The following is a 13,047-nucleotide window of genomic DNA, read 5'->3' on the forward strand; positions in this document are numbered from 1 at the left end:
CGGCAACAAACGAATGAATGATGTGTTGTTGATTATTGCGATTAGACAGTGACAAAATACAGTGAGGGAACGATGCTACTTTGATATCCTTGATGCACTGTGAAAAAATATAATTATTTGATTGTATTTTTGAGGTAGCCAGTCTGAAGCCAGGTATCACCGTTTATAAGGTTCATGGTCATGCTTCCATGATTTGCTAAGTAGTCATTATTCTGTCCTGTGGTTTTCGCATTATTGGAGCATGTGTGCACTGAACACCCAACACACGTAAGTCTCCCACTGTGTCTTGTTTTCAATGAGGATATCAGAGAATAACCACTGAAATCACATTGCCAAGGTCAGAAATGAACTTGTTCACGTGACCAATCACCAGTTACAATATCCGTGTTGCAATCACCAATTACTGTGATCAATCACCGTATCACCGGTTAAGGTGAAAATCACAGTTGACAAATATGGCATTTTTACATGTACGTTTACACAGGGGTCAGGAGTGGAGATGTCTGCACGGCCCAGGCAGCCCAACAATGTACACTATTGAACCATGTACACTATTGAAATACTGCCACAGAGATTGTGTGTGTGTGTGTGTGTGTGTGTGTGTGTGTGTGTGTGACAGAGATAGAGAGAGAGAGAGAGAGAGAGAGAGAGAGAGAGAGAGAGAGAGAGAGAGAGAGAGAGAGAGACTGTAAAAACTCCAATATCAGAATACAAACTTATTTGTTGGAACAAATTATTATGAATATAGTCCAAAAAATCCTTTTTTTTAATGTTCTTTAACTTCGTGTTACCCTAGTGTTACTTTCAGTAAATAAGCCTAACTTTGCTCTGTCAACATTGCAACTCCAACACAGGGTTGCCAACTCTCACGCATTGAGCGTCACCCACCGGCGATCGATAGATCGCGATATAATACTTAATTTGTGTCCATTTTACGTTCCGGTGTTTACGCAGTGTTGCCAGGTGTACGATAATTGTCGTATTTGTATGATAATTTTGCCCTCTGTACAATCAATAATCCCCAACAAGGCCAAATATATGATCATTCGACCATTCCGTTAATGTGTACTCAGTTGTAATCAGCCTGCCGAAACTGTCAGAACAACGGCCATGATGGGCTGAATTTTGGTTATGACGGATGTACGATAATTTCCCTCAAAGATACGATAGTTTTATGTCTCTAGTAATCCTACATTTCTCATCTGGCAACACTGTGTTCGTGCCACATTTTCGAGAGATTTGGATATTTCACCCCTTTCAACAGTGAGTCGCATGCCGTTCAGGAGTTACACATAGCCAGCTAGACAATCCCATCTACTTTTCGAAATGCCATTCTGTTGTGTGTTAACAAGCTGTTCATTTCTGAAGATGGCATTTGAGCAAACTTTTAACAGCTTACACGTCTTGGAGCTGACTTGGTAAGACAACCTAGCTAACGCAAAGTCACAACCACCAACCCCCTCCCCGCCTTGCAAACGGCTTTATGCTTGAATGTATGCTGGAATTACTGTAGCGCCTACAAAGCTCTTACTTTTTCACATCAGCGGTAAGTAAATAATTTACAGCTAACACGATTAGAAGCATTAGCTCTATTTGGTGCAATTCATCATTTACACCATGCACGTCAGCGTAAATAAAGGCGACTTAATTTGATCAACGATTAACCAGTTACTTCACTCGGAGTTCATTGAAGAGACCAGAATGTTCTACTGAACTTTGAGTCCATACCAGTTTGTAGATGAGATATACTGTTTTATTTTAGGTCTTCCCATGTACATGAGACCATCCGTCAATTTCAAAGATTCGAAGAAACCAATATTTTTGTCCTCATTGTTATAAAATTCAGAATTACTCACTTTTCACTGTTTGTGTGCTTGTCACAGTTTACTCTGTAACACAAGGTGGTATAATTAGGAAATTGAGGGAGTTTTTGATTTTACCCATGAACAGCCATTTCATTTTTAATGCTTCAGTGATATTTATTTTATACAAAACACTATTTATGTGTTCTGTAGGATGCTGAAACATTGTGGGATTTCACAGAGAACATGAAAATGGGGATTCTTGAAGTGCTGAAGGATAGTGCTGTCCAATCAGCATTGCTGCCCAGTGTGATCAACAATGCTGTTGTGCTTGAGAAGGGGATAAAGATAACTGAGGTACTACCAGCAAATTCCACATTGAAAAGCAATACAGGATGAATGGCACAAGAGTATTGAAGAAAAAGAAAAAAAAAGAAGAAGAATAATTTAGAATTTCTCTGCAGTGTTCATGTTAAATGTCACAGTGGTTATGTTGTCATATCTGGCATATACAAGTTGACACTACTGCAACATACACACACACATATCATCTCTTTTGTCTTGCTCCAGTCCTTTAACTGCTGCCCGTGCTCTCTGTTTATTGAGACAGTGTTGTCAGCGAACTTCATTATGTGATTTAAGCCATGTCTAGCCTCACAATTAACACTTGTAATAACTACCACACTCACAGATACCCTGAGTTTTTGGAGTTGTGGGACACAGACTAAATGTTAAACCCTGACCTCCAGACTTTGTGATTTGGGTTTTGTTATTTTGCCCATGTCTCCAGTATTTCTGAAAGTTTGGAAAGCGTCCTATTAACACGGGATATAGTGATTCTGGTCTTGTTTCTGGAGCGAGACAAAGTGGTGGCCAGGCCTTGCTTTGTGTTAACATCTGCACAAATGAAACCCTTGATTGTCAGTGACACAATCTTGTGGAAAACATTTAAGTCTGTACTAGCAGACACCAATAAACTTCTGCCTCTCCCTCAAATCAGTTCACTTCTCTCTCTCTCTCTCTCTCTCTCTCTCTCTCTCTCTCTCTATATATATATATATATATATATATATATATATATATATATATATATATATATGTGTGTGTATGTATGTATGTATGTGTGTGTGTATATGTGTGTATGTCTGTCTCCAAGAGCTATATGCAACTGTCCTAGCTACTAAAGCATCACACTCACTGCTGTTTATTAACATTGTTTCACCAAAGCTTCAATAAGAGAGGGTGTTGAAAGACAGAGAGATGGTTAAGAGAGGGAGAGATCTGAACTTTACTTCATTGATTTCCAAAGGGCCACAAAACGATTGTCTCCTAAACACACAAACACTCACAGGCTTTGTTGGGTTGTAAGTTTATCTAACCATAATTTATGCAAAGCCCGAGGTGGTATCTGAGCAGCAGAGGTTTGGGAAAGGCAGGTTCTTGCCTCCTGAAGTGCTTGCTAGCTTGCTCATCGTGAAGCAGGTCAGATGCATGGAGGGGGAAAAGAATCATGAAATATTTAAAACATGATACGATGCTTGTTAGCAAGCTGTGCATTCCAGAGATTAACAGCTTCTCCTCCAGAGCTCAATCAGTGACCAACTGGAAATCTATTTCTCCTGTTTTGAAATGCCCAGCTAATGAACTTGACTAGAGGCTTCCTCCAGTGCATTTTGGCCCTGGCTTCTGGCCCCTATCTCGCCCTGGCCCCAGTCCTGCCGGCTGGGGTTCGGAGGGGCCCGTCACTGGGGTTGTGGCCAGGTGCCAGGGCAGACCGCTTTTGTTGGTCCGGGGGTCTGTTCTGTACGGAGCACAGGGACCACCCTTATGCCTGTTAGGTATAATGCAAGCTGCCTGCTCACCTGTCACCCTGTCTTTCTGTCTTTCTTTCATGCTGTTTTTTAATTTACATTTTGTAAGATTTGTAAATCTTTTTTAATTCATTTTTTTTGCTTCCTGTCGTTTCGGCTTTCATTTTCTTTTATGTAACTGATTTTCTCTTTAACCTTCTTTTGTAGTTTATTTCTTTTATCTCTCTCTCTCCTTCTCTCTCTCTCTCTCTCTCTCTCTCTCTCTCTCTCTCTCTCTCTCTCTCTCTCTCAGCCCCAGTTCAGTAAGATTAGCCCTGATTGTCTCAGCCGCTCGCTACAGCAACATAGCTGAGCTCCAGCCGGCGGGGGAGGGGCCTGCCAGCAGCCCAACCCCTGCCATCCACCATCTCCTCCACTGAGAGAGAGAGAGAGAGAGGGGGGTGAGGGAAGGAAGGAGGGAGGGGTGAGCGAAAGAGACACAGATGCTCAGAGAGCGGCTCAGCAGAGTGTGTGAAACGGCAGAGTGAGAGGGAGGGAGAGCACGTCGAGTCCCTGAGACCGCCCGCACACCAACAGGAGAGTGAGCATCGCCCCAGCTGGACAGCACACAACCAACACTGGGAGTGAGAGAGAGAGAGAGAGAGAGAGAGAGACAGAAGGAGAGGGGGAGAGAACAAACCCTCAGAGTGCTGATGAAGGCGACAGAGACTCTTCATTCAGCGCATTCAGAGACGGACTAAGACCAGCACCCAGCCTGAAGACTCGCTTCCTGAGAGAGCGCGTGTGCGAGTGTGTGAGAACTTCCAGGGTCTCACTACCCACTCAACACCACCCCTCCCTCCTTCCTCCAGCAGAGCCTCAGAGGTCAGCCCCCATCCTCACGTGGCCCCTTCGCCGTGATGACGGGACAGTTCCTCTTGTTCCTGTACCTCACAGGTCACGGTAAGCTGACTACTTGCTCCTCTAACTACAGCTCGTAGAATCCCAGGGCTCCTGCTGCGCGTTCAGATCAGCACGAAAGTTCGAGGCAATGCTTTCAAATTAGCCGGAGGGTTTAGTGCGGGATTAGGAGAGTTGCGTTCAGCGCCGTGTGCGCACATGCCCGTGGGTATGTTGGGTGGTAGCATGCCCTGTGGTTCCACCTCTTTACTGAGAACACGTTGCTTCCTCATGCTTATCCAGGACATTCCAGTACTGTCCTAATTTGGTTTGATAGTGAGCTAAGCGTGTTGGCCGGAGCACGGAACACGCTTCACTGGAGGCACGACACAGGACGGCATACGCACACACACGTGCGCACTTTCTGGCACACGCACACACGTGCGCCGCTCGGCTGATTAGAGCGGTACACTCTGCTTTGACACTGCGTGTGAGCGGTGGTTTGATGGGCTTTTTCCCCGTGCGTGGGGAGAAGTTTCCACTGTTTACCACCAGGTGGTTGTCTTTGAAAGCCAGACTGGAGAAACTAGAGCCCCTCTGTGTGGGTTTGGAGAACCAGGTCCAGATCGCACGGGTCTGGTTGGGGGTGGCGTCTGTTTGTGGTGCTCTGCTGGTAACTAGGTCTGGGTGATTGTTCCCTTTTCTCAGTAACCACTGACCCAGAAAAGGAATTTTGCTTATCCCAGAGTGTGTCAGGGTTAAAGGAATCCATAACCAGTGTTCATGATGTGTATGTATGTATGCATGTGTGTGTGAGTGTGAGAGTGTCTGTGTGTGTGTGTGTGTGTGTGTGTGTGTGTGTGTGTGTGTGTGTGTGTGTGTGTGTGTGTGTGTGTGTGTGTGTCGGCTGTCTGACAGACACTCCATATCTTATGCTAACAAAGTGCCTAAGTTGAATCTTTTCTGTTCTACAATGTTGTATATCAGACTCCACGCTGGTGTGTGCCTTTTAAATATTCCTTTTTCTCTCTTTTCTTTTCCTTTCATTCCTCTCCTTGGTCTCTCTCTCTCCTTCTCTCTGCCTGATCACCACACGGCTGTCTGTGTTCAGGAAAGCATGGCTTGTTTAGCCGATCTGCCAGCCGTAGTCAGCGTGCCTCTAATGACCCTGCTCGGTCCGGAGTCAGGACTTCTGTTCTCGACAACTCATTATTTCACCGCCGGGGTGCTAACTCCGCTCACGCACGCTGCCGCGCGACAACAAACGCTCGTCTCCACGGCGCACAGGCAAGAGCGTGCGTATCCCCGACGGCCAACACAAGTTCAGCGGACGCACGTTCATCACGGCCGCCGGGAATCCCGTGTCAGGCTCTCTCTCTGTCTCTCTCTCTGTCTCTCTCTCTCTCTCTCTCTCTCTCTATCTCTCTATCTCTCTCCCTTTCTCTCTCGGAGTCACAGTTCACCCCTGGAGAGACTCACGGCTGAATAATCTGGTCTTGTGTCTCTGAACACATGATCCCAGCCTCCCCTAATGTTCCTGCTATAATTTTCTATGGTTTATTCATTTATTCACATCGGTGAGGTTTTGGACTAAATCACAAATGTCGTTTCTCTAGAAACTAATGAGACTCAGGGATTTGTTAGCGCTCTGATTGGTTACTTCCGACTCATTCTGATGGGACCTGCCAACCGGTTGTGGTGTTGACTGAGCTCACGGGCGGTGCGTGTGTGTGGATGATGGCGGTGTTTTGGGGGAGGAGAGTGCTCCGGACATGTAAAGGCGAGCGCAACTCAGGTTGCCCCGGGAGATGCAGCTTCCCCCCGGATGAACTGTGTTGTACAAATGATTGGGCTGTTTACAGAGGCAGCTGGCGTCAGCAGAAATCGGGGGGGTACATATATGCTGTACATATATGTGTGCTACAGTGAGAGACGGAGGGAGAGGGGGACAAAGAGGGAGAGAGAGAGTAAGTCTGATACATTGTGCTGAGTTTGGTAGCTGCTAGTGGAACACAGAAAAATCAGTATTGAGTTTTTGTCAAAAGAGTGTGTGTGTGTGTGTGTGTGTGTGTGTGTGTGTATATATATATATATATATATATATATATATATATATATATATATATATATATATATATATATATATATATATATATATATATAGGGCACCTTTCCTCACACACACACATGCGTGGTCTATTGAAGTGACTGATGGTGCACAGAGGGCCAGGAGCTTGCTGGCATACAGGGTTACCACAGACAAGCTGACTACCCAAGGTCTCTCTGTTCCTCTCTCTCTCCCTCCCTCTCCCTCTCTCTCTCACTCTCTCTCTCACTCCCTCTCTCTCTCCCGGTCTCTCTCACTGTTTTTTTATTTTCCCCTTTCACGTAACTTTTCTCTTTGCATTCTTTTCTTTTGTAAATCTCCTTGTTTAGGTGCCCAGTTTGTGATGCCATTAGTCCATATCTCCTTCTGTAACACACACACACACACACACACACACACACACACACACACACACACACACACACACACACACACACAATGCCACCATCTCTCTACCTCTCTCCCTTCACATTCTCTCTCTCTAAGTTGACACATAGGCCTACCGACAGGAGCAAATCAGCTCTATTCTTGAACTGCACACAGCATCTCTCTCACTCTGCCTGTCTCTCTCTCTCTCTCTCTCTTTCTCTCTCTCTGCTCAAGACTCCTGGTATCGAAGCTGAAGGCTGTACACTCTGTCGTGGTCGGATAATTAAAATGTCACTTTTGGCTGTTTCGGATTTTCTGAGCAAACCTCTGTTGCTTTGTACAAACAGAAAGACTTAGAATGTCTCAATATTGTGGCTCTCTCTCCAAAATGGCGTGGGGGTATTTCTGGTTGTTGTCATGGCTGTAAATAATTATTTGCTACTTTGTAAATCATTTCAAAGCATATAAATTATGGCATATGATAATCCAGTTTCATGCAGTGCATTTGTAAATCTCAGTCATTTAGTAGAAACTGATTCACCCAGCATGCTGGGTAATTTCAGATCTCTATCCATCGTCATGTTCTTTATGAAGACTTCTCCATCAGTCTGCATCAGTCACATTGCTTTGATCTCTGAGTTATCTATCCTGTATAAATTTTTTTGAGCTGCTTAAAAATAAACTGCTTGTCCCGTTGTCTTGTTTACTCCTTTGTTTAATATCTTCGCTTCCTTGTGTTGGCCATGTTCTGGTTCGATCGATTGCATTCGTTGTTTCCTAAACTGGTGTTTATAGGCAGTGTCCAACCGCTGAACTCTGTGTCCACCCTGCGGGAGGTCGAGGTCAGACACGGGGCGGTGACCTCATCGGCTACCTGCTCTTTCTGTTTGTGTCTGTTTGCTGTCTACTGCAGTGTGAAAGGCCGGTTACCCAGCCTCACTTCATACAGCCATGAGCCGCTCTCGTAATCTCTCTGGATTACGCTTAATCCCTTCCCTGCCATCCTGGTCTGCCATTCAAAGAAGTCTCATAGGAATTAATCAACAATGTCTCCCTAGGAGCCCACACATCCTACCTTTCATTCCTGCACCTCCACCACCACCTCCACCTCCACCTCCACCTCCACCAACGTCCCCTGGTAACTTCCTTCTTCCACGATAAGACGGCGCATCGAGGGAGCAGTTTAAACTGGGAGTGTAAACCATATGCTGAACTGTGAACTTCATCACACGCCATACGTGCGCTGCCTCTTTGAACTGTGATGCTCGGCACACGTCGGGCACACGTGCCTCTTGACGCATTGCGCTGTAGGCAACGCGGTCTAAAGCGAACTCCATCGCAAATCCGCCAGCTCTTCTGCGCTTTACTGGAGCTTTGCAGTGCTAGATTCAGGCCTGGTGAAGAAGCACACTCGTTTGGCCCGGCTCCCTGAAAATCCTGTTTGCTGGAAGCTTTCTGCATAAGCACAGTGCGTTTCCTGGACATCATAGAGCACCAATGAAATCAGGGCCCTTAACAAGAGGAAAACCATTCTCTCTGTAGCTTCTCTCTCTCTCTCTCTCTCTCTCCCTCGTTCTCTCTCAATCTCTGATGCTCTTTCTCTCTTTCTTTTCTCTCTGTCCATCTCTCTCTTTGTTTCTCTCTACCCTCACACCTCAAACCGTAGGTGGGGTTTCTGCAGGAACTCCAGGAGATAGGGTGTTATTGCTGGGTTATCCCGGATTGGTGCACTCTCCGTAAAGCGGGCATTACCCTGGATTACAAGGACGTTAAGTAATTTAAGCAGATGCTGTGGAGGTCAGGGGGTCACCTGGTACCACACTTCCTTCAGCTGCCATCTTTGTGAAGGCTCACAGGGTGGACAGGGGGCATTAGGGCCTGGGGGTGGAGGAAGGTTTGGGACATACCCAGGATTTGGGGGCAGATTATGGCAGAGATTAATAGATTTTAAATTGTAACCTAATGCACAGAAAATAACAGGGAGAAAGATGGGGTGTTTCTGTTTAGATTAACCCCTTTCCTCTACCAAGATCCAGGTGCGGGAACACTCTAGATATGAATTGGAATGCTAAGTAAAACAAGCACAATTTCAGTTCAGATTCAGTTCAGTTCTTAGCAGTCGTTCCTATATCTCATTGCAGCCCATGGGCCCAGACTGGGTGTGACTTGGTGTGGTGCCCCCAGTGTTGGCTAGGTAACAGTGGGACGGCGTGACGTCTGGGTGGTCTACCTGCCCTGTCCTCTATTCATTAACCCCATCAGCCTTTCGCATCGGGACCCGTGGCATAGTTTAGATTAGGGGTCTGGGTGCCCGGCGCCATCACTGGGCGCCATCGCTAGGCAACACTTACACCGCTGAACACAGTACGGCTATATAAATGCTAATCGCCCTTTCAAGCAGGAGTCAGGGCTGGGAGGAGTGGATGAATGTGCGGAGTGGTCCACTATCTGAGAAAGTGCTGCGTCATGGCGTGATGCAGTCACCCCGTGGGACCTGGGCTCAGGCCTGACTGCTCACATCACACTCCAAGTGACAAAGCAACAATGGATTCATGCATCAAAGCCCCACAGAAGTAGTCGCATCACCAAAGAGAGGGATTTTGCATGAGTGTGTTTCTTTATGTGTGTGTGCGTGTGTGTGTGTGCATGCGTGTATGTATGAATACGTGTGTGTGTGTGTGTGTGTGTGTGTGTGTGTGTGTGTGACATGGCTTGGTAGGCATGTGTGTGAGGGTTTGCTGGAGCGGGAACTCCACGGGAGATGGAGATAATTGTTGAAGAGGAAGCTGGTTTCTGAATGGGTCCATTTGATCTGCCTTCGTTATGGACCCGTTTCTTCAGCCAAGGTCCGTCATAAAAATGGAAAACATCATAGCTCCTGACTTCAGTCCAATATCTGAATGCTAAAATTGCCCATCAGCCAATCAGCTGTCGCTCCCGCGTGGTGCAAGCTTGTTAGCTGGCGCGCTAATGGTGGTTATGTTAGCCGCTGTGTTCTCTAATCAGAACCCAAACCTGACCATGGTCCTCTGCCATGCTAACATCACTAATTAGCCCAGTGAAGGTAGAATTACTGCACTGACATAGAGGCAAGTGCCCTCTCTCTCTCTCTCTCTCTCTCTCTCTCTCTCTTGCTCTCTCTGACTCACTCTCTTTCTCACTCTCTTTCCCTCTCACCCCTGGCGCACAGCCAGGTTTTGTCAGTCTAATTAGGACACTTGTTGCAGGAAACTGAGGAACGTTTGACACCACGTGGAGAAAGCTCAGAATGAGGTCGGGATTTGAGAAACACACACACGCATGTACACATTCCGTGTCTGCAAACTGAGCCTGTAGGGGGTGCCACTGAGCATGTCCTGAGTGTTACTGAAAGAATCATCTTCTGCTGTACAGTACAGTCCGGTTGGTCATACACGGCTGTTTCCCCACTCAGAATCTGTCCTTATGCATGGCAGTGTGGGAGGGTGATGTGTCGTTTCCTGCAGTACTCTGTCAGGTTTCAGTTATCCTCCGCCAGGTGGTTAAATGTCGTCAAATACAGCACCAAACAAAAACCGCACGCCCCACTAGAGAAGGCGGTCCTGTTTTCTTATGGGCGTGATTAGCGGCGAGCTGTGCTGATGGAGCCTGGCCGCAGTTCCAGCACACCCACGTATGCGTCATGGCTAAATGTGTCCTCTCAGCAGCTGGACCCCAGTCTCATCTCCCTGCACTGTTCTCACTGGGCCGCCATGGGCACTTCTCTGTGCCAGGATATGCCAAACGTCATAAATGCCATAGTCATTCTGTTTTTTGTTTCTCTCCCCTCTAAGTTACATGATTTGGTATGTGTTGTCTGTCTGTTTGTCTGTAAGTGTACGTGTGTAAGCGAATAAATAATAATTCAGTCTCCATCTCCCCAGCTTGGGTTCAAGTACAGTTTAATACTAGGGTGCCACTCCGTGCCAGCTCGGCGGTGGAGAAATGCTAATGAGCGATCGGGGTGGGTAGATGATTTGCGATCTTTTCAAGCGCTCTGGCAGGACTTTCGATCTGGCCGGCCTCCCAGGCGAATCGGAGCTCGTCATTGGCCGGTCCTCAGGGAATGCTCGAGCGAATCGGGTAGCCCACACGAGAGGTACCAGTGGCCCGATTTCCTGGGGCTTGGCCCCGGTCCATCTTCTCAGCTCCCACGCATGGAGTGTCCTGCCCGTCCACCACGGGAGTGTCCACCGAAGGCAAATTTTATTCGGCTCCTCACTGGCCCGTCCATATTGGGAGAGGAAGGTTTAATTATGAGTCCGCGGCAGCAGTAACGCCTTGCGCTGTAGATATTGGATGCCGTGTGTTTGATCGGTGGGGTTGTGGTGGCATACCAGAGGATACGCAGGCAGGAGGGGAAGGAACGCTGGCAGATCAGATTAGGGGAGAGTGCCCCTCACAGACAGCATGATTTATTAGGGCTTTCTCTTAAGCACTAATGTTACCATGAAGGGCCGCGTAATGGCAGAGGAGCAGAACGCAGCCGCATTAAATGTAGGGAGCCGTGGCAGACAGAGAGATGATAGGCTCTGAGTGTGTGTTGTCGACACGATGGAGGTGAGCAGAGTGCATCGAGAGAGCACTTTTATTACGAGAGGAAGAGAGAGAGAGAGCGAATTAGGGAGGGAGAAACCAAAGAAAGCAAATGCAGAAGGGAGTTGTGGCCTGTGGAGCTGTGTGTGTGGAACAGTGGAAGAGTGTGAAGTCTGGTGGTTGCAAATAGCCCATCAAAGCTAGCGTTCCCGCGACAGCGCCGGGCCGCGTTTCCTCTCGCCCCGGGACCCCGTGTGATCTGCGGAGGTGTTTGATGAGCGCCCGCGTTTCTGAGCCAGCCGCCCACTTTTCCGAGGGCGCGGCGGGACCGCGATGATGAGACGGTAACAAAAGGCAGAGTTAGACGGGAAGAAAAAGCAGCCCCTCTGAAGAAGGAAGGGAGAACCTGGGGCATTTGGGAAAAGAGCGGGAAAGGGGGCGGCGCGTTTGAGCCCCACAGCCGCGGTGCTCCCACAAACCTCAGAGGGATTTACTTTCTCTCTGAAGGTTATGGTATCTAATTGTTGTCTGATTAAACGCGTCAGAATACAAAACCTCTGAAGGTAAACAAAGCTATCTCGGCAGAAAGCTGGTGGAGAAACTCAAAGGGAAAGGGATTGCAGTGACGAATTAAAGGTATCTGAAAACTGCCAAGGTAATCCTCACTATTGATGTGTGTGTGTGTGTGTGTGTGTGTGTGTGTGTGTGTGTGTGTGTGTGTGTGTGTGTGTGTGTAAGCATGTGTGTGTGTGTGTGTGTGTGTGTGTGTGTGTGTGTGTGTGTGTGTGTGTGTGTGTGTTATACGTACGTTACCCCGGCATTATAAGATTATGCCACTCATTCTTTGAATGTTAATTTTATTACCACATATTGTTTCTTTATCTGGCGCGTAACTGCTTTAGCTTGAGGCTTGAAACGCCTTTCTGTTGATCACTTGGGAGTCTCCCATTATGGCTCCTGCGTGCTTACAATCCACGCTGAGACTTGAGCAGTACAGGACAGTAACAGTTCTGCTGGATGGTTTACTACCACCAGAGCATAGTTTTTACATAATAGTTTTTCAACTTCTCCCGATTTCTTCTGGCCTCTCCCAGCTTCATCCAGCACTTCTCCACTTTTCCAGCCGAGTCGTAACTGAAGAGCGGCTGATGTGCACACAGACGCTGGTTAAAAATGCAGAGGGACCAGTCTTGTGTTAATAATGTCCCCCGTGGCCGGAAGGTTTCTGACATGTTGGCAGCCCAAAGGCCTTCAGCCCTCTGCCCAAAATGAGTCAAACCGAAGTCTCTGGATCTCGTGACTGTGAATTATTTACCCGCGTGACTGCCGAAAGGATGTTTTCTTTTGTCCAGGAGCCAGTTGACTGTCTTTCCCAACTTTTGGAAGTAGAATGATTTCTTCTGATCGGGGGACAAAAAAAGCAACATGACAGCATGTCCTTCAGGTGGGCTAGTTCACTCCATCATGTTGGGTTAATGGCTTTCCATGGTGGCGAGCAGACCATGCTACTCTTCGTTTGCTGTTA

At 47.2% G+C, this 13,047-nt stretch overlaps 1 protein-coding gene across 2 annotated transcripts in view; it reads left to right on the plus strand.

Annotated features, from left to right (window-relative positions):
- Window positions 1-4,079: 4,079 nt before the first annotated feature.
- The window catches only part of kirrel3b (kirre like nephrin family adhesion molecule 3b), a 145,432-nt gene continuing 136,464 nt past the window's right edge, over window positions 4,080-13,047 (plus strand). Inside the window, exon 1 of one of the 2 annotated variants that reach the window (XM_076993219.1) lies at window positions 4,080-4,555. In XM_076993219.1, the coding sequence (XP_076849334.1) occupies window positions 4,513-4,555 (43 nt within the window). In that variant the 5' untranslated portion in view covers window positions 4,080-4,512. The remainder of the gene's footprint in view (window positions 4,556-13,047) is intronic. The other variant, XM_076993220.1, reaches the window with a different exon arrangement.

Source organism: Brachyhypopomus gauderio, unplaced genomic scaffold, assembly GCF_052324685.1.
Source record: "Brachyhypopomus gauderio isolate BG-103 unplaced genomic scaffold, BGAUD_0.2 sc106, whole genome shotgun sequence".
NCBI lineage: Eukaryota > Metazoa > Chordata > Actinopteri > Gymnotiformes > Hypopomidae > Brachyhypopomus > Brachyhypopomus gauderio.